The 26,038-nt window shown below is 39.5% G+C and overlaps 1 protein-coding gene across 1 annotated transcript in view; it reads left to right on the forward strand.

Moving 5' to 3' along the window:
- The window catches only part of sema6bb (sema domain, transmembrane domain (TM), and cytoplasmic domain, (semaphorin) 6Bb), a 124,691-nt gene that overhangs the window by 71,312 nt on the left and 27,341 nt on the right, over positions 1–26,038 (forward strand). Inside the window, exons 6-16 of the mRNA XM_086161504.1 lie at positions 3,417–3,515; positions 5,199–5,289; positions 6,033–6,152; positions 6,747–6,835; positions 7,800–8,017; positions 13,112–13,243; positions 13,713–13,862; positions 15,015–15,194; positions 18,151–18,291; positions 20,287–20,364; positions 23,959–24,017. Coding sequence (XP_086017630.1) covers positions 3,417–3,515; positions 5,199–5,289; positions 6,033–6,152; positions 6,747–6,835; positions 7,800–8,017; positions 13,112–13,243; positions 13,713–13,862; positions 15,015–15,194; positions 18,151–18,291; positions 20,287–20,364; positions 23,959–24,017 — 1,357 coding nt within the window. The remainder of the gene's footprint in view (positions 1–3,416; positions 3,516–5,198; positions 5,290–6,032; positions 6,153–6,746; positions 6,836–7,799; positions 8,018–13,111; positions 13,244–13,712; positions 13,863–15,014; positions 15,195–18,150; positions 18,292–20,286; positions 20,365–23,958; positions 24,018–26,038) is intronic.

The raw sequence follows: 26,038 nt of genomic DNA on the forward strand, positions 1-26,038 counted from the left end.
GGTGTTTTGTCTGGATTCTGCCCAGAGAGTGAGGGAGCACAGAAAAGAGGAGACAGAGAAAGGAAAGAAAGGGGGATCAAGACATACGGCATTTGGATTCATACACAATTTTTTTGAATTCCATGATTCACTGCTTGATCCCTTATAATTGGTTTGCATTTGTTAATGTTGAAACCGCAGTAAAAACTCTAATCCCGCTGGCTTAATTGGTCTTTGACTATAGACAGATCCACACCTGGAAGTGCCAAATTGCTTTTTTGGAATAGATGAATAAGGGTTAATGAAATGCAAGTATGCAGCAGGGGATGATTTTAGCAATATCCATACAGTGAAAATGAAAATGAGAATTCAGTTATTTAGTTTTTGTATCTTTACTAATGGACTATTTTTGTTCTTTTTTTATATATATAATAAAATGCTCGCATTTATGCAGTAGTTTGACTCCTAAGGTTGCACACTCCTTGTTGAGATGATGGCTACGTGACTGGATTCCTATTAAGATCGCTTCATCTCACGTCACAATTGCGTCCCTGACCAGGCCAGCAGACTGCAGACCCACAGACAAAAAGCATGCAAATGGCCCTCACACATGCTTCTGTGTTATGATAGACAAAAATATAATCTCAGATATGCAGATATATGCAAAAAACATGCAAGTACACAAGTGAAATGTGAGAGTTACACAAATACACAGTTTGTCACACGTTGCTGTACTCTTCCAAATATACACCTTCAGCTGACACATTCACAATATTTACACAAAAGGTATATACACTCTAAAATACTTCTTTCCTGTTTATTTTGTGTTGAAGAATAAGAACTCTTCAGAGAGTGAAGTGGGAAAATGGGGGGCAAGTTAGAGGGTTGCTGGGAGGAGCATCTGGAATAACACTCACTCATCTCTCATATCCCTGCTTTCCCTCTGATGTCTTCAAGATACACACACACACACACACACACACACACACACACACACACACACACACAGTTATTACACATTTCCACCATCACTAGCCATCCTCCCTCACCTCCACTACTTCAACTTCAAGCATGGAGGGAAGTCAGGAAGCCCCCACCTCTCTGTGTGTGTTTGTGTGTGTGTGTGTGTGTGTGTGTGTGTGTGTGTGTGTGTGTGTGTGTGTGTGTGTGTGTGTGTGTTGTGTGGCTAAACTGGTGCCATTTTGGCTGGGCCACTATCACTTTAGGGAAGGGGGTTTCTGGCTCCTGGCCACCAGATGCACTGTACAGTACATCCAGCAAAAGATACGTGTGTGTGAACACACACACACACACACACACACACACACACACACACACACGGAGAAAGAGAGAGAGGTCAAAGAGTCTTTTGTTGTGTGTAGTTGTTTATATTATTAATCAAAAGTTTGAGCTGGAATTGTGGTTTAATGCTGTCAAATCCCTCAAGAAGATTCACTGCTCTGTGTTTTGACATATTTAAAATCATTTGTCTTCAATGCTCGGTTCAAAATTCCCCAATGCATCCAAAAATGGACTTTTTTAGCTTTCATGAGATGAAAGGGAAAAAAGCAATAGTACAAATCACATTGAGATTCAGAGAAGCTCATTCAAGTTTACCTTTCAAGTTCTAGTGCATTGCTCGATTTCTGCTCCAAATATTTAAGGGAGGAACACCATCTGATTCAGAATTTCACTGCTGGACCTTTAACCAAGATGAGGAAACCAGAACATAGTAGTCCCATTTTACAGACGTCTCACTGACTGCCTGTGTCATTTATATTTAATTTGATAGTCCCTCCACCTGTGCATAAACCCCTAATTGCCTAGCATTGTCTTAAATCACCGATTATCATTTTGAATCCCCTCATGAATGGTTTGTCCTCTGGAGCAGATCCAGCAGTCCTCCAAAATAAAACAGGCTATTATAATTCAGTACATAATTCAGTACACCTCTTTATTGTGCAACACAGCCAAAATGTATGAGATGTGTAATCAGTCCAAACATGTTTATAAAGGCAACAAAAAGTTCGCCTTGCTATTTTAGCTTTTAATAAACTATTTTTAAAATTGTATATTGTTTTATTAGACAAGTGGTGCGGGAATTGCTCTGTGTACAGAATTTAGTGGCATATTAGTGTAGTGAATTTAGTGTAAAATTTGATATGTTGCTTGTGTTTGAAAATATGGCAATCAACCATACAATAATGACCACTTGCCTAATACTGACTTGTTCCTCATTTTGCCAATCGAAAGAGCCCTGGCCCTTTGACTCATGAACTCTCACGAACCCATTGGTCATGAGATAGGACCTCAATGAATCTGACTCAGTTTTCCTGTCAATTCCCGAGGATGCTGAACTGGTTGACATTTTGAGAATTTGGGGCCTGAGTCAGTACCTTGAACATACTGTGTTCCTCAAACCATTCCTGCAACATTTTGCAATGCTGCAGGACACATTATCCTGCTGAAAGAGGCCACTGCCCTCAGGGAATGGATCAATGAAGGCGCACACTTAGTCTGCAACAATGTTCATGTAGAAGGTGCATGTCATAGTATGAATGACATGTCCCCAAAGTTTTTTAGCAAAACACCATCTGAAGCATCACCCTGCCTTCTGCAGCTTGTCCTCCCATAATACATTCTGATGCCGTGTGTTCCCCCAAGTAAATGATGTACATGCACCAAGCCAGATGCATAGATGTAAAGGAACACAGGATATATCTGCCCTATCTTTAGTACTCCAATGTGCAATCTGGAGTCATTGTGTATAAAAAAAATTAAAAAAAAGTCATTTAAAAGTTGATATAGAAACCCCAAAAAATGGCAATATTGCATTTGCTGAATTGTGCATTGAAAACATGTAGTTTCATAGAGTAGATATTGTCATTTCCAATTTAAAAACACAAACAGGATAACCTGTAAATATTGCATCAGATTTACATAAAAGTCGTTATTCTCCATTTCATGTCAAAAGCAAAACTGAATACTTTTTAGGACTCAAGGCCAAAAGCTGCTAAAAATCATATGGTTCTGTGACCACCAGCTCAGTCAGAGTGACCATGAAAGAATGAATCTGACTCACTGGATTAAGTTATATAGCTTGATTAACTTTAATTTGTCAAGATGAAGCGCTTAGCTTTTAATTCAGTGTTTGTTTTAAAGTCCTGAGGCCGGTTTGGATCAGTGTGTCAATCGACAGCAGTGCGTGAAGGTTTGTGACTGCGGAGGTTTTTAGTCTTTGCAGGCTGCTTTCAGACAGTATCAATGATTGACAGTGATAATGGAAAAAATGGAAAGCTTTATTTCACAAAGCTGTTTGAATAATCAGCCTGCAAACAGAAATGAAGTTTCCTTCTATTCAGACTGTCATGTATTTCTTTAGTTCTCTTTCACCCCTGAAATGTGACTTACTTGTTGCTTCTGTTTTTTCCCACCAGGATGAGTGCCGCAACTACATGAAGGTGTTACTCAGCAGAAACGGTGGCCTGTTTGTCTGTGGGACCAATGCCTTTAACCCTCTGTGTGCCAACTACACTGTGAGTAAGCTTGAAACAAACCAATTACACCTGGCTTTGCAGATCTACCCGTCGCCAGTCTATGAGAGGCCCATCCATTCATCCTTCGTAATGATCCGTTTGATGTTGGTGATAAATGGCTCACCTGGTTGTCTGTGTTTCCAAAACACCATTAGTAGGCTTGTGCATGTCATAAATTACAGCTTGATTAGAATTGTTGTTTGGCACTGACAGGTCCGGTTTATTTTCGTACCATAGAGCCATATACTGCAAACATTAATGGCTCAGTAGTTAGAGCGGACAACCCTACAGTCAGTAGTTTAATGGTTCAATTTCCCGGCTCCTCCTGTTTGCATGCTGCAGTGTCCCTGGGCAAAACTCTGAGCCTCAAGTTGGTCGTGATAGCCTGGTTGGCGCCTTGCAGCTCTGTCGCCATCTGTGTGTGAGTGTGTGTGCGAATGGGTGAATGCAGTCTAGTGTCTAGTGTAAAGCTCTTTGATACTGCAAGCTATGACTGTGCTATTAAGTTGAAACTCTATATATGTGCTTTTTTTTTTATTTCCTTTTTTTTTTTCATATTGGGACCGGTCATTAAATTCTGCCTAGCTTGTTGTCTTTGAGGGATACACATTCAGGAACAACACAAAAACAGTCAAAGAAGAGGAACAAAACATTGTTGTAAGAAAGCAAAATAATTCAGCTGTTGAAAAAAAATATGAGAAGAATTCCAACGAAACTATTGTAGAAGGGTGGACTGATGTTGTCCTCTTTCAAACGTACATTTGTCAGTCTCCACAGTTACCGACCTCATTCTTCCATGATACTGATGCAGGTCCATCAGATTTGCTCCACTTCCGAACTAGAAGCTGTACCACTTAATTGCAGTTACACATTTTAAACATAGAAGAAAAAATGTCATATAAATATTAATTATCAGCCTGGCTGATGGAGGTAGTTGAGTTACATAGGAAAACAAATCTTTTCAGTATAATTCATAAATAGTGAAACATTGAGATGTGCACTTTCTGTCAGCTTCTATTGCTATTTCAGTTTTTTTTTCACACCTGTCTTTCTCTTGTAGGATGTCTGTTTCTCTTGGTAATACTTAGCAGGCAAACCAAAAATGTATTTATATCTGTGTTTTGAAAAAACTAACAGCTCACACACATTATTCCAGTTTTATAACCATATTTAAGAACTCAGCTGCTGCATAAGCTACTTTCATTAGATTATTTTTAAGGCCTTGTTTTTTGGGTGGTGTTGGTGGAGGTTGAGGGAAGGGTGGGTCTGAAAAAACTCATCGTGTATACGTAGTGTGTGTGACAAATCCTGGAACTGGTCACCAGTCAATCACAGGGCCAACAACCATTCACTCGACCCGGGGTCCTTCGTGCTGTGAGGCCGAAGCGCTAACCCCTGCGCCACCGTGCCACCCTGGTGCGACCATCTGTACCCCAAATGTGTGACTTTGAATATGTGGTTGTGAGCGTGTTTTATTTACATTTATGCATGAGTTCATTGCTGCTTAGTTGGTGTTGCTATGGTGCCTAATTGCCACCAGTGAGAAACACTCTCCTGAGTAATTACCATTCTCTTGAGGTCTGTTTTTAAGGAGGTTCTGTAGATGCACTTAGATTATAAGGAGTTCAGTGATTGATGCATTTGTCTTTTTTCTTTCCTGTTTTTTCTTGTGTTTTGTAACAGGGAGATACTCTGGAGATGGTGGGGGATACTGTCAGCGGAATGGCAAGATGCCCTTATGACCCCAAACATGCCAATGTAGCACTGTTTTCTGGTAAGAGAAACACTTCCCTCTGATTGTTCATGAAAATGATTAAGTGAAATTATATTTTACAGTAGGTCTTTAATGGTTGCAGTTATGACAGCAGTGATCTAGTTAAAATGTATAATTTTTAACTGTTTTTACAATATAGTGTGTTTATATTTACGAGTAATGCCATACATATATACATTAGTGTATGTTGTGAATGTGTCAAACAAGTAATTTGACTAAGAGAAAAAAAAATGCTACAAATGTTTAACAGCAATTACTGTTCACACAAATCATCTAATGAGAGTTTAAATTTAGAACAGGTTTGAAGTACTTCATGAGATGTCCAATTTTAAGTGTATTATTTTGCTGCATGAGTATTTTTTTCTGAATCAATTTGTGGCCCTAAAGAACATATATACAATTCAGGATGAAAGTATGTTTTTTGCAAGTTACTCAAAGCGTCATAACATATGGATTCACTTTTTAGTATAATTTTTATTAGCGTTATCATCATTGTTTGGAAATAATTTTAAATGTGTATGTAATTTTTTTTAAATTAATAATTGATCAATGACGAGATCCATTAGTTATTGCTGTGCATTACATGTAATAGTATATCTCAATGCCACATTACTTCTAATGATGACTAAGTATAGCTGTTATGGAGCGCACCACATTTAATCTTTGAATCTGCTTTGTGTGCGTGTGTATGTGTGTGTGTGTGTGTGTGTGTGTGTGTGTGTGTGTGTGTGTGTGTGTGTCAGAGAGGAATCTGTTTACAGCCACAGTGACAGACTTCCTGGCCATTGATGCGGTCATCTACCGCAGTCTTGGGGACAGTCCAGCTCTCCGTACCGTGAAGCATGACTCCAAATGGTTCAGAGGTACCTGGATTGGTTGTGCGCATTGTGTTTGTGTATGTGCATGTGCGTTAAGATATGTGTATTGGCAGTGGCACGTAGACCGGCACAATTTTCTGGCCTTGTCAAGCCTGTGTCTAATGGGGGTATATCCTCATCTTTTAACATCACGCAAGTCAATACATATGTCTGTAGCAGAGGGCTGAGTCAGCTGTCTGGCAACTTTATGTTCTGCTTAGTGCGCCAGCAGCTGTCTAGTCGATCACCATCATTCTTTAATAAGACAGTAAAAAATACACAATGTCAGACACACAAGTTGTAGCCAGTCCAGAGTGTAAGGGTGCCGATATGCATAGCGTGAAATGAGTTCTTTGAAACATCAGGGGGCAATAATGTGCTTATTGTTTGGTGTGAAATCCCCTTTCACCATGTAATGAAATTAAGCATGGCCTGTGCCTCTTTCTCATTGCCCCCATGTTACCTCAGTGCCGTGGGATTGAGGGATGCATCTGTAAATGGACTTGATATTTGTTAAATATCTCCTCCTATCATCAAACCTTTTCTCTTTATACATGTTTACAATTCAATTTCTGTATTTCCTCCTATCATGCTATTTAGAGCCATATTTTGTAAGCGCTGTGGAATGGGGACCTCACATCTACTTCTTCTTCAGAGAGATTGCCATGGAGTTCAATTACCTGGAAAAGGTAATAAAAATACAACCTCTTCCTCTCAGTCCCGCCAGCTACGGTTACCCCTCCGCGAATATTTGAAAATAGTGAATGGGCTTCATTTACATAGCGCCTTTTCTACCTCAGTGGTACCCAGAGCTCTTTACAATTTTGCCTCGGTCACACAAATTCAGCGCTATGTGGAGGTTAACAGGGAGAGGGCCAACCTGCTCCTCATGAAAACTTTGGTGTCTGACTCTAGGAGACTCGTGGTCTTCAGAGGAACCAGGAATTAATCTTCCAACCCTCAGATTACTAGGTGGCCAACTGAGTCGTATAGCTCCCCGGGCAATGACTGTGTCCTCGAACTGCATTATCCTCAAAGATGATGTGGGTCCCATGTCTCCCCACTGCTATTAACTGAATGTCAATATCGTCTCTGTTTGGCCTGTTTTGCTGACCTTTCATCCTTGTGTTAGTCGTAGCTAACAAATCACAGTGTGAGTAAACAACTAATGTCACTCCTTACAAAGAAACAGTGCAGTGTCAGGAGACCCCTTCGGCTAATAGATTAGCAATGTACAACTGGTTGCAATGTTCAGACAAGGTCTGAATCTTTACATATTTACAGAGAGCAGAGTAAATAAACAGAGAACTAGCATCCCTGTTTTCGGGGTGAGGATGTCCAAAAAAGGTTTCTTTAATAATTGATATTACATTTTCCGTTGTGAAACGATCATATATCAAAACAGGGTTCATGCATTTTTAGTTGCATGCAGATGTCTCTGTAACAATCACCATGGTTTTGAAAAGAGCTTTCATGGATTTTTGAAGAGGTCGCTCAAAGCCCTTTAATTATTTCACAATTCCCTGGAATCTCTTTGGATATATATGTAAGCTCAATTTCTGTAATACGTAATGATTTGATCGCCAGTATATTGCAGTTTGGTTTTGCATAGGTAATGCTCATTTCTGCATCTCTGTCCCTGATACCTCACAGGTGGTGGTGTCTCGTGTGGCTCGGGTGTGCAAACGGGATCAGGGTGGATCTCAACGTGTCCTAGAGAAGCAGTGGACTTCGTTCCTTAAGGCTCGTTTAAATTGCTCCATTCCCGGTGATTCTCACTTCTATTTTAATCTGCTGCACTCCACCAGTCCCATCATCAAGATGCATGGCAGGGATATCATCCTTGGCGTTTTCTCCACACCAGCTAACAGGTGCAGTATTGACACATTACACCTGCATTTAAACAGCCAACAAAAGACGCATTTGCCTTTGTCTTTTGGAATTTCACCCTCAAGGACAGCAACAGTATATCAGCACACACCACACCGCCTTCAAATAAGAGGCTTTGGGCCTTTGTATGTGTGTGTGTCAGCAAGGATAGGGAGGATTTTCCTCCATGTAGACAGAAAAGATTATGGTCAGAGAAACACATACATGAATAAACACAAAATGACGTGTTTGATTGTGACTTAGATGGTCCTCTAAAATATGGACACACTTCCTCGTATTGCATTGGAAATTTTGTGCATTAGTACATTTTACCGGAAAGCGAAAGATATTGTATGTGACATACAAATCTCAGCATGGTGGCGTACCGAGGGCTAAAAGATGGAATTCCTGTTTGTTGCCAAAGTTTGAGAGAGGAGAAAAGAGTAGAGGAAAAGATAGGAAAGGAGGTGGGGTGAGGAGATTGAACAAGGGGACTGGAGAAGCGAGGGCGTTACCCCCACACATACAAAGAAAAATGACGTATTTTACACACTGAGACACCTGATATTAAATCTGTGTAACACAGACAAAAACACAATGGAGAGTAGGCGGGATGAGAAAAAAATGTGAGTCAGGAAAAGAAAGTAGTGGCCAGGGAACAGTGAGGAGAGGAAAGGAGAAGAGAATAGAGGAGAGGAGAGGAGATGAACGGCTTGATGTGGGGAATTAAAGATAAGGAAAAAGACCTTACATGGTTGCTGAACTAAAAACAATGCAAATTGTGCAAACTAATTTTATCTCTGAACAAAATATAAGTGAATATTAGAAATATTATTAGAATATACTGTACAGCAAATGTACAGATAGGACTTGCTGCTCAAAAAAGTGCAGCAAACAGAGTAACTGTCACCCGCATTAAAGATACTGGAGTATAACTGTTTACAAGCAACAGAAGCAGTCAGCCCTTCAATCTCCCAGTAAGGAACCTGGCATATTTGTGAAAAAGAAAAGAAAAAAATGATCGTGAAACTGAGGTGATGAAAGAGGGCGATCGTCATCCAAAGGGGGAGAGACAGATGAGAAACTCAAGGATGAGGAAGTCAGTAATGGACAACATATGTGTCCTAAAGCTCTTTGAAAACTGTTTCATCAGCTGCATCTTATCTGCATGCTGAGCAGGGCTCGGCCGGCTGCAGGGGGGGGGCATTGCTTTTCATACACAGAAACACATTCGGTTTTAACCGCAATCACACTCTGAACATTTACAGGAGATCAGCTGACAACTCGTTTGCCCCTGCCTGGGTCGCCCGCTTCTATTTTAAATTATTATAAACCGCACAGAGAGAAAGGGGGATACAGATGCGTGTTAAGGTGATGATTGATGGAAGCAAATTAATGTATAAGAGAGAGATGTTGTGGGGGGGTGAGCTGCAGAAGTCCAACCAGCTCAGTGTGACCCACTGCGCCAAACCGGGTAAGCGCTTGCCAAACAAATTGCTTTGGCTGGCAGCATTCAGTGAAAACAGCATGAAGCCGGACCTGTGACTGCCGTTGTATGTTTTCCTTCTAACGTTTGTGTCTTGTGCAGCTTATTCGGGACTGTAGTCGGAGAATAATGAAACAGAGTCCATGTTCACTGGACTCTCTCAAAGTGAGCTCTATCCATGCTGAAGATTTTTGTCTCCTCTGGTCTCGATGGTCAATTTTGAAGACAAATAGCAGCTTCTTAGCTCTTACGGAGTCACATTTACTTTGGTTATTTCCTTCTTTCCTTCAAGAGGGTTAAATCACCCCTGGTTTCCAGTTCAATGCATGTTTCTCCTCAGCCCCAGGCCCTTCCTCTCAAAGAGGGATGAAAGGAGAATTTGGATTTCCTACTGATCACTACTAACACCCGAAATTTCTCTTGCTCAGGAGGTCAAGGAGTGTCCACCTACTTAAAAAATGAGCGCAGAAAAAGAATGGTGTAGAGGAGGAAGCAGAAAGAGAGAAGCAGTTGTTGCATTTCTTGGCAACTTGGATAAGTGGTTGCGTGTCAGAAGTATAGCCACCCAGTGTCAAATGGAATGGCGATTCTTATTGTCCTGCAGTGAACCGGTACTAAAAACAAACACATTTTGTTATCTCTAGTTATTGTTTTGTCAGCTGAAAATGTTGCTTGAGTAGACTGACGTGGGCTCATTAGGCTTAATGGAATCACTCAGGGATTCCGGGAAAAATATTTCTCATGCAACTTTAAGTGTATATAGAGAGTGGGAGACCATGTTGGGTTTTGGTTGCAGAAAAGGCCACGTGGCAAGATCAGAAAGCAGAATGTCCAGCTAAGAAAACAAAAGAGAGGAAGGTAAATGAGGAGCAGGTCTATAGTACTTGCGAGTGCTGACACTCCTGAGGATATAAGAGGATGGAGATTGGGACATCGGTAAAATCACTTGCACTAAGAAGACAACAACACTTTGCAAAAAGCTTTCTGTGATTTTGATTCTTATGTTTTGTTTACACAAATCCTGCTGTCCTGTTTTTTTTTTCAATATCCTGCTGTGAAAGGGGACTGATTAGCAATGTCACACTAAAATTATTTCCACATTATGTCATTTTATTCATTTTGTCCACTAAATCTCAATTTGGTTTTTGAATTTTTTTGCGGTAACTTTTCCGACTGCAGCTTTTCCACAGTTGTCCTCTACAGTAAAAACAGGTCTCAAAATGATCCAGTCAAGGATTTTGGTTTGCTTATAGAATGAAAACAAAAAAGTTCCTTATCAAACGACAATTTTTGATCAGTTCAAAACAGGCTGCTTTGTCGCTCGCTCTCAATCCAAGGACCTTGCCTTTTAATATGTACGGCAGATTCAAACAACATAGACATTAATCCAGTTGGCAAACATCTGTAATTATAATAAACTGATGATACTTTAAGGATGTTATACTGATATTAACCACTTTGGCTTCTCAATTAAGTTCTCAGTATATCCACATAGCAGTAACTGTACTTTATCTCAGTACTTCATCCAGAAATGATCACTTGACAGTGAGATTGAAGAGGAAATACCTGGAGGGAGGGAATGTTGTAGGTTTACCAGAGTATTAAAAATGTAATCTCTGGCTCTTTATCAAGTTATTTGCAAATAAAGTCCAGTCATTTCAAAAAGCCTTGTATTTAAGAAAAATATACAAGTTCACACTTATTCAACATTTTGATAACAACAATCTTAAACCCCATAGTGCAGAATTTTCTCTGAAACACTCCTGACTGCCAACTTCATCTCCCTCACTACCTTTTCAAGACACCCCATTTTTCTCTGTTGTCAGAAAAAATCGAGGATGCCGCCATGTCCATCTCAAAGCCAAACCATGTCTGTCTTATCCAGATAGTGTCACATCATGCTGGTCAATTCTGGGAAAAGAACAAGTTCTGAGCTATTGAGAGATTGAGACAATCTCATTTTAAACATGAACAACAAAATACAATCTCAAAGTGTTAAGTGCACATGTACTGAAAAGCGAACAAAGAGATAGTACCACAGAGTCCTATGGAAATAATGCAGAAACGTTTGGAAGATAGAGCCCATCGCTTGCTTGGGCTAGATGCGGAGCATATTGGGCAAAGCCAGTGACCTGCAGTGAGAGAGAGAGAAATAGTTGGGGGACAAAGAACGGTACAAAAAAAGGTAGAGAAAGGAAGGCAAACTGGCTTCAGTGCGGATTTGGCAGATATGTCACATGTAGCATCTGGTGCCTGAGTCCCTAAGAGGCATGTATCATCCACAGATACGCCTGCAGCTGTACCACGCTGGCCAGGTTTGAGTCATATCCCTGCCTGTGAATGATAAGTACCGAGGGAAACGGCATGATCTGATCAAATGGCACATCAGGAGAGCACGGTCTCCTGCCTACTGCCGGAGCCAGAGTCCAGCCTTCAGGCGATGCCTTTCCAAGCAAACCCTTCAGTGGCTGTCAAAGGGGCACTCAACTAAAATGCGACACAGCAGAATCACCGGCCTGCAAACTAGCAGTTAGATGTAATTTCTTTCAAGAAAAAAGACAAATGAACAGAAAACAAACAAACGTACAGACGGGGTTGTGTGGGGGCCAGATAGCAGCAGGTTGTATATGACTCAGTCCCCGAGGTTTTTTGTCACGTTCGTACACCATTAGGGTATTAACATTTAGTCACTAGCTCTCACACCACACACTCTGTTAGTCATCAGCTCGGACAGGGTCCAAGTCTCAGAGCAAGAAACAAAGATTTTTTGCATTCCTTATCTCGGCCTGACACCCCTGTCTCGATTTCTCAGTCTCAGTCGCGCCTTGTTTCTCACACAACAAAAATGAGGTGGTCTGACTTGCTTTGAGAGAATGTGTCTCTGTCGGTTTAGTTTTATATCGCTAGTGTATGTGTTTGTGTGTGTGTATGTATGTGTGTGTGTGTGTGTGTGTTGTATTAAGAGACCAGGGACACTCAATGAAGCAGATGTTCTGTTCCCTCATGCAGGGTTCACCAGTAGTTAAACATGCTCTGAGGTGGACCAAGCTTTTTACTGGAACATGCTGCTGGATTCACTTTCTTCTTGAGAATTTCCCCCTCGTGTGAAAGGCAGAACACTTAGTGACTCATTTCCTCTTTCATTTTATATTCCAAGACTTCCAGAAAACAGTTGTTTTTTTTTTTTTCCACAGCACTAATCTAGCTATTGCATCCGTTGCATGTCTATTCTTCAGCCACAGAGTTGACAGGTTCTATCTTATTCTGTCTTTCTTTGGGTTTAGCAGCAATTTCCTCTGTGTTCACACAGTGAATTTCAAAATAAGAACAGCCCGAATCCAATTTTTCATCTTTGCTAGGCGCCTGTCCCTTTGTGGTGCTCGCAAGTGACTTTTTTTGTATATCACCCTCTTTCATTTCCATGTATAACGGTTACTTTTCGATTACAGGTATCTATCTGATCTACTTCCTTCTCCTACTCCTTTGTGACATGTTCTTTAGAAAAGTAGAGTCACTGCACACATTGCTGGCAGTCATTTCGTACGGGTTCAAATTGTTTTATCAACCATCTGATTCGCACTTTCACTGTCTCATCATCATCTGTCTCCAGTATCCCGGGCTCGGCTGTGTGTGCCTTCGACATGGAGCAGTTGGCCGCGGTTTTCGATGGGAGGTTCAAGGAGCAGAAATCACCTGAGTCTATTTGGACGCCTGTTCCAGATGAAGTCATTCCCAAGCCAAGGTACAGATGGCCGTGATCAAATTATGCATCTGTGTTCAGGTTCTTATCAGAGAACTGTGTGAGGAAAACCCTGCTATGAATAACCCATATTCAGGTCAGGCAAAACATTGGCTCGAAATGAATGTTTGCAGCTCCTTCTTGGCTGGGGTTTCCATTTCATGCAAATGTGAACTACATTCTGTGAAAGCACCAGTTGAGTTGTTCCTGGTGCTACATTTCCTTTACAACTTAGAATAACAATGACTATACAATTATATTATACACATCTTTTTTAAAACACATCTGGATCTCAGGGAAATTGGTCACTTGGCAAGAATTTCATTTTTTTTTTGTGTCCGTCAACTAAATAAAGTTCACTTGGTCAGACACTCTTGACAGCTACATCCATTTTTGGTGAGGTCGGAAAGTTGCTGCTTCATCGCTGTCGCATCTGCCAGAACTATGTGGAATCTTTTTTTTTTTCCCCCAGACCAGGAGGCTGTGCTGTTCAGGGGTCCAGGTTTAATTCTTCGAATGCTTTCCCCGATGAGATGCTGAATTTTGTTAAGACTCATCCATTGATGGATGAAGCCGTCCCGTCACTCGGGCAACGACCATGGATTGTCAAAACCATGGTCAGGTGAGACCACACTCATGCACTTGCGCTAGAAAAATACATTTGTCATTGACATATTTCAGCTATTTAGGATTTGTGTCTCACTGCTGTTTAACTACTTATCCATATTGGCAAAATATCTGTCAACTGTCACTGTAACATAATTTACATCTTCAACTTCATTTCAGGCCTAAAAAGCAATTTAAAAGAAATCAATGTGGTCTAAGTTATTTTGAAAAAGTCAAAAGTGACATGGTGGCTGACATGCAATTAACATTGAGCAGAAATTAGAATATCTTGAGCCGTAACCTCATAAAACTCCTGCACTTTATAATCCTTACCTCACAAAAAGTCTGTGCAATACTGAAACTTTACAATATCCACAAAACAAAACTAAACAAAACAACCGCATTATCATCCATTGAACATAATCTGGGCAGCAATTACACTTCCTTCAAAACATATTTGCCCGAAAACAAATTAGATGGATAGAAATATAATTTCTACGATATAATAATGTAAACACACACATAGCCAGACTGTCTGCTGAGGCTGTAGAGTCCTTCTGTTTAATTTTGTCTGCTCTGTTTCTCTCTCTCTCTCTCTCTCTCTCTCTCTCTCTCTCTCTCTCTCTTTCTCCCTCACCCCCCTCTTGCAACACACACACACACCTGCACACACTCATTCTTCCATTCCCCCACATCCCTTCTCACTTCTTTTATCTACAGTATGGAATCCCACTGTTAGCCGGTCCCTGGGGGATTATGGGGCTTGGATGTATATGGAATATTAAAATATTGGATGCAATGTGGCTTATCCTCTTGTCTATCGACTTGAACAGACCAGACTCTTGTCCACAACAGTCTTCCATTGTACCAATAGTGGCCCATTTTTCGTTTGATATAATTAATGGCAAAAAGTCCCGCATAATTAGTTTATTATGCAAATTTGATGAGCAGTTGCTTCTTTGTGGAATAATTTAATTGTTCATTAAGTCAACAGAAAAAATACAATTTAATTTCACAAGATTCCATTGTTTACAGTCAAAGCAGTATGCAGCATTGCAATGTAAATTATATATACTAAGCCTTAAGGAGTTGTTTGACTATGCTTAAGGAAACGCTCCAAATGAGTTTTTGCCGTCACACCAGACTTTTTGTATTTGCATATATGTAGGTACCAGCTGAATAAGATTGTGGTGGACACAGAAGCAGGACCGCATAGAAACCGCACCATCCTGTTTCTGGGCTCCAGTAGAGGGACTATTCTGAAGTTCCTCATCATGCCCAACCAGGACAATACGGTCACCAGTAGTAGCATCTTCCTGGAGGAACTGGATGGATTCAACCCGGAGAGGTAAGATGCCAAAGCATCACTGAGCAACTGAATGAACTATATTAAGAACAATGAATCTACTCCTAACTTTTAAGCTGCTACACAAAATATTATGAGGGTTAAACCAAAGGAGGATTAAAGTTTTATTCTCTTAGTTTCCATGCTGTGGATTGGGACTACTGAAGGTCACACTGGCTTACAGCTGAATTGCTGCCTTACTTAATTAATGTACATGTTGGCATTTGTATATTTTTAAAATATTCATTTTTAGAATCATATTATATAGTGTTATCATTTTCACCACATCTTAATCTTATTTTTATGTTTAATGTTCCTTTTGAATGTTTTTCTTTTCTCTATGACCTCATAGTATATTAGATAACACAGATTTGTTGCGCGTCACAAACAAGAAAAGTAAACTTATGTGAAAACCAGATGGCCGTTACTTAGGCCAGCAGGAGCAGTGCAGTGAGTAGACCTGACACTTTAGTAGAAATGCTAAGGATGAAGTCAAGTCACCCGGTGTTTAATCTCTATCCTCTGAGGTTGGGTGTCTAATTCTCGAACCGACTGCTGTGAGTCAAGAATTAATCATTAAATAATCAAGATTTTAATGCCTTGTGACACACATACACGTACTGAGGCATCAGGATTGTCAATTTTTTATCACTATTGTGCCACGTGTGTGTGTGTGTGTGTGTGTGTGTGAGTGTGTGTGTGTGTGTGTGTGTGTGTGTGTGTGTGTGTGTGTGTGTGTGTACATACAATGTCTTTGCATCACTTCACTTAACCTTTTATTGACACGGCATAATTACGTAAATTCTTGGAACCTCTGGCAATATTGCAGGCTCGTAGTCCACATGTGCACACAGAGTTTAAGTCATCTGACTAAATCAACATCTGCCAGAGGGTTTATTGTGATCCACAAACAAAATCTTTTCCCTCTTTTCTCTTTTACTCTAACTGTTTTAAAGGGGAAAAAAGCACATTTTGTAAAATCTCAGTTTTTAAGGCACAGATCTGTAGAACTCAATGGAAAATAGCTCCATGAGAAAAAGACATGTAAACTATTGAGGAAAGGGTTAAATGACATCCAGGGTTGATGAATACACAGCAAGCTGAGCTGGTGAGGTGATACGCCCAGGAAGAGAGACCTGTAAAGAAAAGAAACATGGCATGTCCTGGAAACATGGCATGCCGTGAATTATGCAAAAAAACCTCACCGATCCTTTGAGAGATGCACATAATTGTGCTGGAGGGGAATACTGCAACCCCTTGCCAGGAATACAAATAGGGCAAAAAGTAAAGAATGGAATTAGAGCCTAATATTCTTTATCAGATATCTGAACATCTTTTAATGAGCTTAAGTCATGAATGTAAAAGGAACTAAGGGAAAAGCAACAAAAAAAATGGATCGAATTGTAGATAAAATCACATCAGCCTTGATCTTTACTGAGGTCATACGGTGTTGGGGAAATTGACCCTTTGTCTTTCGGCTGATTTAATATCATATTTCTGACAAAAGAGTGTGGCAATACTTTTCAAACTCAAATTTACTTATTGGACAAGACAAGTGGATTTGAGACGTCACTGGATACCCACTACTAAGTAATAAATACTGAGTACAATGACTTTTCAGCCATCATCCTTCTCTTTCAGCTCTTTGTTGAGATGCAATGCAAGATTACACACGGGAGATTGCTGCAGGGCAGAGGGAAGAAAGACTGTCACAGAAATGCAGCTTTTAGCTGGTGTTAATCTTGCAGTGAGACTAATTGGAACTTTTCATATATGATTTTAAACAATTTATGGATACCTTGGCAACAGCGCACATTCATTTGTGTGACATATTTCTGTAGTATAGGGAAAAAAGCAAGAAGGTTGGAAATGTCCTTCTGTATTTAAAGCCAATCTACTAATGCTGTTTTCTCTCTCTTTTTAGCAACAAAAATGTCTTATCGATTCAGGCTCCTTTTCAAAACATGCTGTCCAATTTGTGTCACAGCATATTTGTTGCGCTCCAAATTTGACAAAAAGACAGATAGGGGTGCTGATGAAATGAGGGGGCTGTTGTATGAATGAGCTTGTGTGGAATAGATACTGCGTGGTGTCTACGAATGGTGCGCCCAGTATCAGTGTAGTTGAAACAGGGAGCACGACATTCTTTTCACCCTCCAGGCCAAGCCACCTCCAGCCCTAAGTTTCACTCACAAATTAAAGTTTTGTTCGCTACAATAACATTTAGGTTATGTTGAAAAAGTGCCACAAATACAAGCATCCTCTTCAGCCCTGGTTTCTAAGTGGCTTGGTGACAAAATAAAGCAGCAAAGTGTCAGCAACTATGCAACACTAAATTAAGATTCTGTATTTTCTTCCACTTGCCGGTCCCGATCTTATTTTTATATATTGGTTTCTATTTATTGTGTATTTGTTGAGCCTTTTTTCTGTTGGTGACTCAATATTTTTTTCTCCCCTTTTCACCATCTTTTTTGATATCGGCTGCGGAGAATGACGCACAACTTGGCATTTGCAGCGTGATAGATTCTTTTTAATGACTGCAGGCCTATTGCTATGTTATTACCATAAAGCATCCACATATAACCAATGCATGAGAGCAGATGTACATTAAAAAAGTACAAATCAGATGCTAAAGCTAATTTTGGGCCATTGATCATAGTTTTAAGGACCAAATTGAGGATATTCAGCTCCTGGCTACAAGCCAGCGGAGCCCTTGGACCGAAAAAAAAAAACAGCACAGCGTGTATTCAGGTTGACATTATTGCATCCGGATACATGAATGGCTCACTGGCTTTACATCCATTATCACTCTTGTGGTTAGTTGTTTTTCACATTGAATTGTGGAGAATGATTTTCCTTTTTTACCTTTTTTTTTTTTTTTTACCTTCCTGTTTTTTTATGTCGTTCAATTTGTCTAATACAGTGTGGTTCTGTGCTTGTCTCGGTGTGCATGTTGCAGGTGTGCTGAAAACTCTCCACAGGCCCGACAGCTGCTGTCTCTGACTCTGGACCGGGCAAGTCATACTCTGCTCCTTGCCTTCCCCTCCTGTGTGATCAGAGTACCTGTGGCACAATGTCAGCTCTACTCCCGATGTATGAAGTAAGTGCACGATGAATAGTGCAGATACATGAACAAAAGAACAGCAGTTGGGCTACCTAATGTTAATTCTCAAAAAAAACCCCAATGAGTTTATGAGTAGACCACAGTTTTCCAGAATATTTTCCACATCTGTCACTGAGTCAGACAGCAAGATGACACTTCATTAACAGCTTAAAAGTCTAATGTGTGAAAAAGTAATCAAATTTGCTAAATGAGGAGGCAAACAAAGAAGACACACTTGGAGAAACTGTTCATTCATTCTACTTGTGTTATTCAGGGCTATTTGAGTTTGTGTGTGTACAACCATCTTAAAGTCTTTCGATTTCCATCATCTTATGTTTCTATTATGTTTTAGTCTCATCATACATAACCTATCACAGATGTAGCACATTTTTTTAAATATAATTATGATGATTTCTAATTGAAAATGTAATACAATCTATCGCAAATATGAAATTAGTCCACAAAACAAGGGTTTCTAAAGCTTGTGAAAGCAACAGATCCACTTGCAATAGGAATTATTAGTATATTACTTCTCTGGTGTAAATAGCTTTGATTTAATCTTCAAACAGATGTAATATGTTTATTTAATATGAGTTCAGTCAGTAGAATGGCATCCTTTTTATGTAATGCTATTTTAAGTGATTCCTAAATTAAGATAGGGTTGAATCAGACTAAAAAAAACAAGATTAAAATAGTAAATAAGAGCTTTGCATTATATCTTTTCATCTGCATCTTTACATAGGTTCAGTTAGAGAATATAGGGCAAAATAAGAAATGGAAAGATGTGGTAGGATCAGAAAATAAGACACAAGGTGTAAAAAAAAGGCAAGAAAGTTTGGGCGTGTTAAGGTGGTCTGTGACATAAGAACCCACACACACTCCAGTGAATAAGGTGTGTTGTGTGTTCACTGAAACAGATGAGTCAGACAAGCATGTAATCCAAAGTACATTAAGAAAGCTCGAATGCTCTTGAGGTGTGTTTAGTGTGTACATTTATGCGTTTAGCTCTGAATATAAGAGGCAATGCTCTTTATGCATGTTGAATATTTCACACTTCAGCAGTTTGAGGTTTTAAGCTTTCAAGTGTGTTTCTGAGTATCTTTTGCTTTTTTTGGTTTGGTTACATACACCCTGTTTTGTATATAGGCTGTTGACACACAGTCTCAGTGTAATGATTTCTTTTCACTTAAGTCTGAACCTATACTGCAAGTCTTGCTGTTTTCAACTTAGTCCTTCACTTTAAATAGTATTTAGAAAATTAAGCAAGTAACTATACAACAAATTTTGAGCGGTGTAGTCAAGTTAATCTATTGTAACTGCAATTGTAGTCAACGGTGATTGATTCATTTTGGCTACTTTAATTTCCCTGCCGGTAATTTAGCAAACATGGACCATCAATATGGCTTAAAAGTTGAGATTTCCAAACATCCTCCATTTTTGTCTAATTTGTATACTTATTATTCTTGTGATTCATTTTAACTAGTGAGCAAAAAGCTTTACGACAACTGTAGTAGTCAGGAATTGATTTAATTGCAATTGAATTAGATTTATTTCCCTTACTGTCCAGACCCTAGACTTGGAAAACAAAAGAATTTTTGATGAGATGGAACTGCCGGTCATTTGGGATATAATCTGAAATCACAACCCACCTACAAGCGTTTTTGGAGCCTTGGAGCTTTTACTAGATCTAAATGTTTCAGTGAAGCAGACTGCTCTCAACTGCATCGCCTCATTCCAGTTCCCAATATTTTACATCACAGAAAAAAACATTACAGCATAATGAATTGGGTTTTAGGCAATAAATGAAATCAATAGCTTCTTAAGAATTATGAAATTAATCTAAAAATGCTTCCCATGATTTCAAAAATGATATGTAAAGTAGAGATATGTGATGCATTTGTACATAATGGGTATAGATGTGTTAATAACCATAATACCCTTATATTGAAGCACAGATTAATGTACTTTGAAATTGTGATTGCCTCTTTTCAGGAGCTGTATTGCCTCCAGAGATCCGTACTGTGGTTGGACAAGAGGCAGTACCTGCTCTTTCCTCAGGCCCAGGACCAGGTAAGATAAGTTTTCTCAAACACAAACTCTCTCTCTCACACACACACACACACACACACTTAGTTGTCTGCATGTTGTATGCAATTGCTCCAAATCCCTTAGCAGTTTCTCCAGCCTGAGAGCAGGACTTGCTTCTATTTACCATCTTCTATCTATCTTTTACCTTACATTTTCTTTCCCACAACACACCTGGTTGTTCAACTACAGAAACTCTCCATTCATCATTGTGTTCTTTTTTTTCCTCCTCACAATTATTTGAGCCTCTCCATAACCTCTGTGCCGAGTGAGTCGCCTGTCACACGGTCTGCTGTCACACGGTCTGCTGTCTGGACTTATTGATTCAACATGTCTGTTGCTGCTGCTGCTGCTGTTTAAAAAAAAAAAGCCATGTTCTTTCACTTATCTGGCTCTGACTTGTAAAGCCATGTGTGACTGTGTGAGATTTTGTGCGTGTGTTTATTTTATTTTTGAAGCTGTGTTATAAACATGCCTGCATAAACTCAGACTACACACTGTCTGACTGTGTGCAGGCATGTGTGGAGTTGTCTACATGTCAAAACAAGTGTGCGTCTGTGCTTATGTGACCTTTCTCTCTTCCTGCTACTGAAATGTGGGAGTCTGTCTGGACAGCTCGGCCCAGTTGTTCCCGCTCCCTCCAGTGAAATCGAATCTCTCTTTATTCTGTCTGCCCATTGAATTAAGCTTTCCAAACACAGGTGTAGTGCCAAGAGAACAGACAACACGGGCCATAAAGACCACCTCAGGCTGCCTGCTTATGCTATTAAAGGCCTCTGTGTGGGTCTTGATTTGATTTACCAAGGGCAGTCAACTCGACAATCGATTTTGCATTGAGTTGCCAAATGATTTCTCCTTTTGGGAATAGCACAAGCTCTCTTTACAAACTGACGCCACGTCGGCTGGTAATATAAAACAATAGATTATAATTGTGCAGCTCCTTAGATAAAAATATTTGCTTTTTTTAATGCAAGCAGAAGTAGATACGGTGTCGATTGTGGAGGAAAGCCAGACTTTTCACAGGACCAGACACGCATGATTAATATTTGTCAGTGGTAAAATGTTTTACTTCTGCTAATACACCACTGCTAAACAAGTTGACACACTTTCTTTTCTTCCCTGTAAACTTTAGATAAAACATACAAGCTGGACTTCTTTTATGAAAAATTAGATTTCCAGCCTGTTCCTTCAACAGTACTCACCAATCAGAAACACGTTACATATCATCCTCATGTTAATGTGAAGTCTTTAATCGATGGTCTGACATATTTGAGAAAAGGTGTTGGAAATTAAGCAAGCCTGCACGTACACTGGCAGAACCGCAGCCATGTAATGTATACAAAATAAATGACCCACAGTGCGTTAGAGGCAGCCAACTGAAGAAAAAACATTATTCTTTATTAAGATGACAACCGCTGTAGGTTCATAGTTGGACTCATTTGTCACAGTGTTTTTAGGTATTAAAAGCAGGAGTGCTGGCTGCTCCTTGAGCTCTTAGCTTATTACAGAGAACTGACTCCTTAGGCACTTGTCCCAACAACTTAAATTCGGCACCAGACAGTTCGTGAACTGGTTGTTTAACAATTGGCCAAGTAAAGCTGTGCTGTGACAGCCTATAGTTCTGTGTGAACTGTAAGTTGTTTTATTTATGTCTGACTTAGTGACTTTCACAAAAAAAATAAACAAGATTCACTAAAGGGAAGTCTATGGAGCACATACCTCTGTAATGTAAGGCAAATTTTGGGATATGGCGCCAATTTTCATGATAAATTAACATTTTTCCTCCTAATGAGGGGCACCTAGAAGGCGCAGACTGATCTGCATCCAATTCTAAATGGTCGCGTCTAATATATTAAAGTCTACATATGTGAGAAAATAAAATCCTCATCCTCTTGCATCAACAAGAAAAGTGACATTACTTCATCCATTTACCAGCATTCAAAACACACTCTCTTTCCTTAGGGTAAAAAGATCAAATGTTCAGAAATTTTCCTTAAAATATTACATCAGGTTTCATCAAGTTGCACAGGAGTATCTGCTGCCAAGTGATACAATGGATTCTCCATTGGTGAATGTTAAGCATAACAGTGAGCCAAGTTTGACTAAGTTTGTATCTAAGGAGTTTTTTTCTTTGATACATTAATACTGAAGGATTAATCAATCCGTAGTAAATGCTTTTAATTTAATTTTATCAAATTAATCAAAAAAGTTGGCTTGCTTACTTGAAAAAAAAAACAAGCTCTCATGTTTTTGTTTGTGCACATTCTTACATGAATGCACATCGACACACCCATTCACCGTCTGTTCCTCATTGCCTCTTGGTTGTTTTTTCCCTGATAAAAGCCAGGACTCAATGTACTCATGTTTTTCTTGGAGAGCACCTGGTTTTTGAGCGATTCTCATTTCCTCCGCCCTTCCTCTTCTTACGATGTGCCATTGTCCTTTGAGTTTTCCAAACTCCCCTGTTGCCCAGATGGGATGTATGGTCTATTGGGTTCTGCTAATGTAGAAACAATGTATCAGCCGGTAGATGTATAGATAGTGAGGAAAGCTGATAATAAACCAACACAGGATTTGTGAATAGAAACATAGCAAAAAAGGAATTTTTACCCCTGCAGTTTTACTTCATACAGAGCCATCTAAAATCTGATTCTATCATCACATCATGAAACAATGATTTCTCATTGAAATGTGCTGTTTTTTTTTTTTTCTCAGCATTAGGTAAGCTGTTTGTACTTCCATCCTCAGTAAAGGCTAAAGCAATACATCACAACACTTTTAACAGGTTGTCTGAAGAGTTTCTATTTGTAAGCGCCATGCTAGACATCAGTCAGTTTGAAGGAGAGATCCTCCCCCGGTCAGCTGGGCCTTTTGGCTGCAGCTTTGGTAGGTCTAATTCCAGAGTGTTTGGCTTCATAACTGCATCATACCTTGAAATTAGTTTTCTTTCAAATACACTCATATTGAAGTGCCAGCTATTCTCTGCAGTGTATGGAGAGAAAAAACAAAAGTGTTGTTAGCTGAGTTTGGAGCCAACAAGCTGGTCTATAAAAAAAAAAGTAAAAAATAAAAAATTCATGTCTCTGTCTGAGCTCTAACTTTACAGCTGGATAAAGCAAGATTTTTCAACACAGTAAACAAGTTAAGGAAACTTTTTTTCTCATAAATCTGTGCATGTAATGCCCAGGAGCACAGGAATAATTTGTAAAAATTGGCCTTAAATACTATTTTGCTATTAAACAAAGACAATTATTTCTGCATTTAAATTTTTGCATTAATTTGCATAACTAATAACCCTCTAGATATGAAAAATGTTTAAATCACAACAGTGTATTAATTCCCAGATGCCAGGGACAAAATATGTTCTTCTGCTTTTCAGTGTTTAACTTGACACTCGCTCTGTGCCACAGACCTCCACAATCTAACTGTTAAAGGAGCTTGTAGATATACGAATCTTATTACTGGTCCTCCGCTCTGACATTGAGATAGTTTTTCTCTATCAGAACAGATCTGTGGTGAATCCGTGCCCGAGTGGCTTTGTGTCTCCTGATTAATGACTGTGTCTCTTCTCCTCTGCAGACTGCCATTTGAGCAAGATGTCGAACAGGGAAACGTGGCCCACTTGGGTGACTGTGACGGTAAGAGTGGTGATTCTCAGTCTTGTGTACACTTGTGTACACTTGTGTGCGTAAATCCGTGCCTGCAAGTGTTAAGGTAATACTTCTCGTCTTTTGCCAGAAGATTACATAATTTGCATGTGTCAAAGGTAGACAGCTGCACTGCAGAAGAGCAAATTTGTATAATAGTTTCAGTTTATTCAGAAAAAATCCACAAATAAGCACATTAAATCCCAGTCCGCCGCACTGCTCTCTCACATCTCAGCTATCCCAGGAGTAACCAACATTATCAAGTCTCAATTTTTTCTCAGCGCTGGCAAGAAAATCCACATGTATGTTTTAGCTAACTCTGTTCGAGTTGCTGTTGACTATACTTCCTTGTATACTAACTTTCATGTGCCAGGTTTTGTTGCATAAACATGTAGTTAATTATATTCTTCTCCAGCTTAAGTTCCCCTTGATGTTTCTTTTTCTTCCCTCTCCATATCATTATGAAAATAGAAGTAGTACACAGCAAAGAGAAATCTCTATTCTAGATATACAGAGTGGTGTCTGGAGACTCCCATGACACCCCCTGTCTTTGATCCATGCGCTAATTCCAATGCGTGCAAATTAATCCTTCGCTTCTGAAAGTTCTCCAAGTTCATGTGCCCTGCTCCCTGAGAAAAGAAGCGATAACATTGCATAATCAGAACCATGTAAAACCCTAATCCTGTTTCAGATAGGCACCCTGTTTGATGGTTTTCTTCCACATCAGGTCCGTTGACCACCAAACCGTAGTGAAACGGCCTCTCTGTGTGATGCCTGATGCTCAATGTGTGTGTACAGTAAAGCTAGTTTTGCTTTTATTTGGCCCATATGTAAAGCCATTTAGAGAATATATATTCAAGGTCTTGGCCCCGAAACAGAAATTCATAATACTTTTCTGCTATTTCAATACATGTGGCCATCAATATATACACTGCTTGTGATTACTGTGACCTCAACTGACAAAGTACATACCTGCAATTGAGTGGGAAGCTTATAATTTGACATTTCCTACACTTGTAGTATATTCTTGCCAGGTGTGATAGAATAGAAGAATGAATTAGGTTTTTTTGTGAGCAGAACACAAATATGTGACCGCAGGGGACTATTTCTAAGACCACAATAAATCACATTCAGAGATACACACCTTGAAATTCCACTGAAAATGAGCCTTGTTAAGAAGCCCACTTTTATATTTTAAATTAGTTATATGTTGACTTATAGTTGAAAGTGTCTTGAGTTTCTTTCCAGCCCATAATAAACTAGACTTGCTGTAACTTCCCACCACTTGGAGCAAGGTCTCCCAGGTGAACACTTTAGTTGTCCTGGATCGCCTATAGGACCAAGGTCATTTGGGGTTGCTCATATGGGGGTTACCATCCAAACCAAAAAAGCTTTGAAGCAACAATAACAGTTTGGGATTTCCCAATAAAAGAATTCCAAGAAAACCATTGGGGTTTTCATTGTACTGCTTTCAGTAAGAATGATATTTGAATTGCAATTTGTTTTTTTATTGCAAAGTTGAACGTTTTGGTCTCCAAACCATTAGTTGGTTGCATTATCCTTCAGTTATCATTGTCCCACCTCTCCATCCAAGAGCGAGATGGTCCAAGCATGTTAAAAATCATAGCTCGCTCCTGTCATACCGTGATATTTGTCCAGAGTTAATGAAACCAATAAAGAAGGAGAATCTTATTGGCAGTGGAAACAATGTACTCTACTAAAATATCAATAGTAAAAAGAATAGCGATTCATGTCCTCAACTCCTCCATCACAATTACATTAATGTTCAGCATAATTTTTATACAATGGATAAAAAAACACTGCACATCTTGACTTTATGCACATTACTCGGTATCTTTTACAGATACACAGTTACATTTTTTGTCTCCAAACATATATGAAATCTAACAGAAGCTCACCCTTCAACAGCAGATTAATGTGATCAGGGATTTGTGATTAGGTTCTGACATGTAAAGATGTGACAAGCTCACTTCAACAGGGAAGGGGGTCAG

The sequence above is a fragment of the Fistularia commersonii genome, chromosome 16 (genome assembly GCF_037954325.1).
Source record: "Fistularia commersonii isolate RoL2024-O1a breed Wild chromosome 16, RoL_Fcom_v1.0, whole genome shotgun sequence".
NCBI lineage: Eukaryota > Metazoa > Chordata > Actinopteri > Syngnathiformes > Fistulariidae > Fistularia > Fistularia commersonii.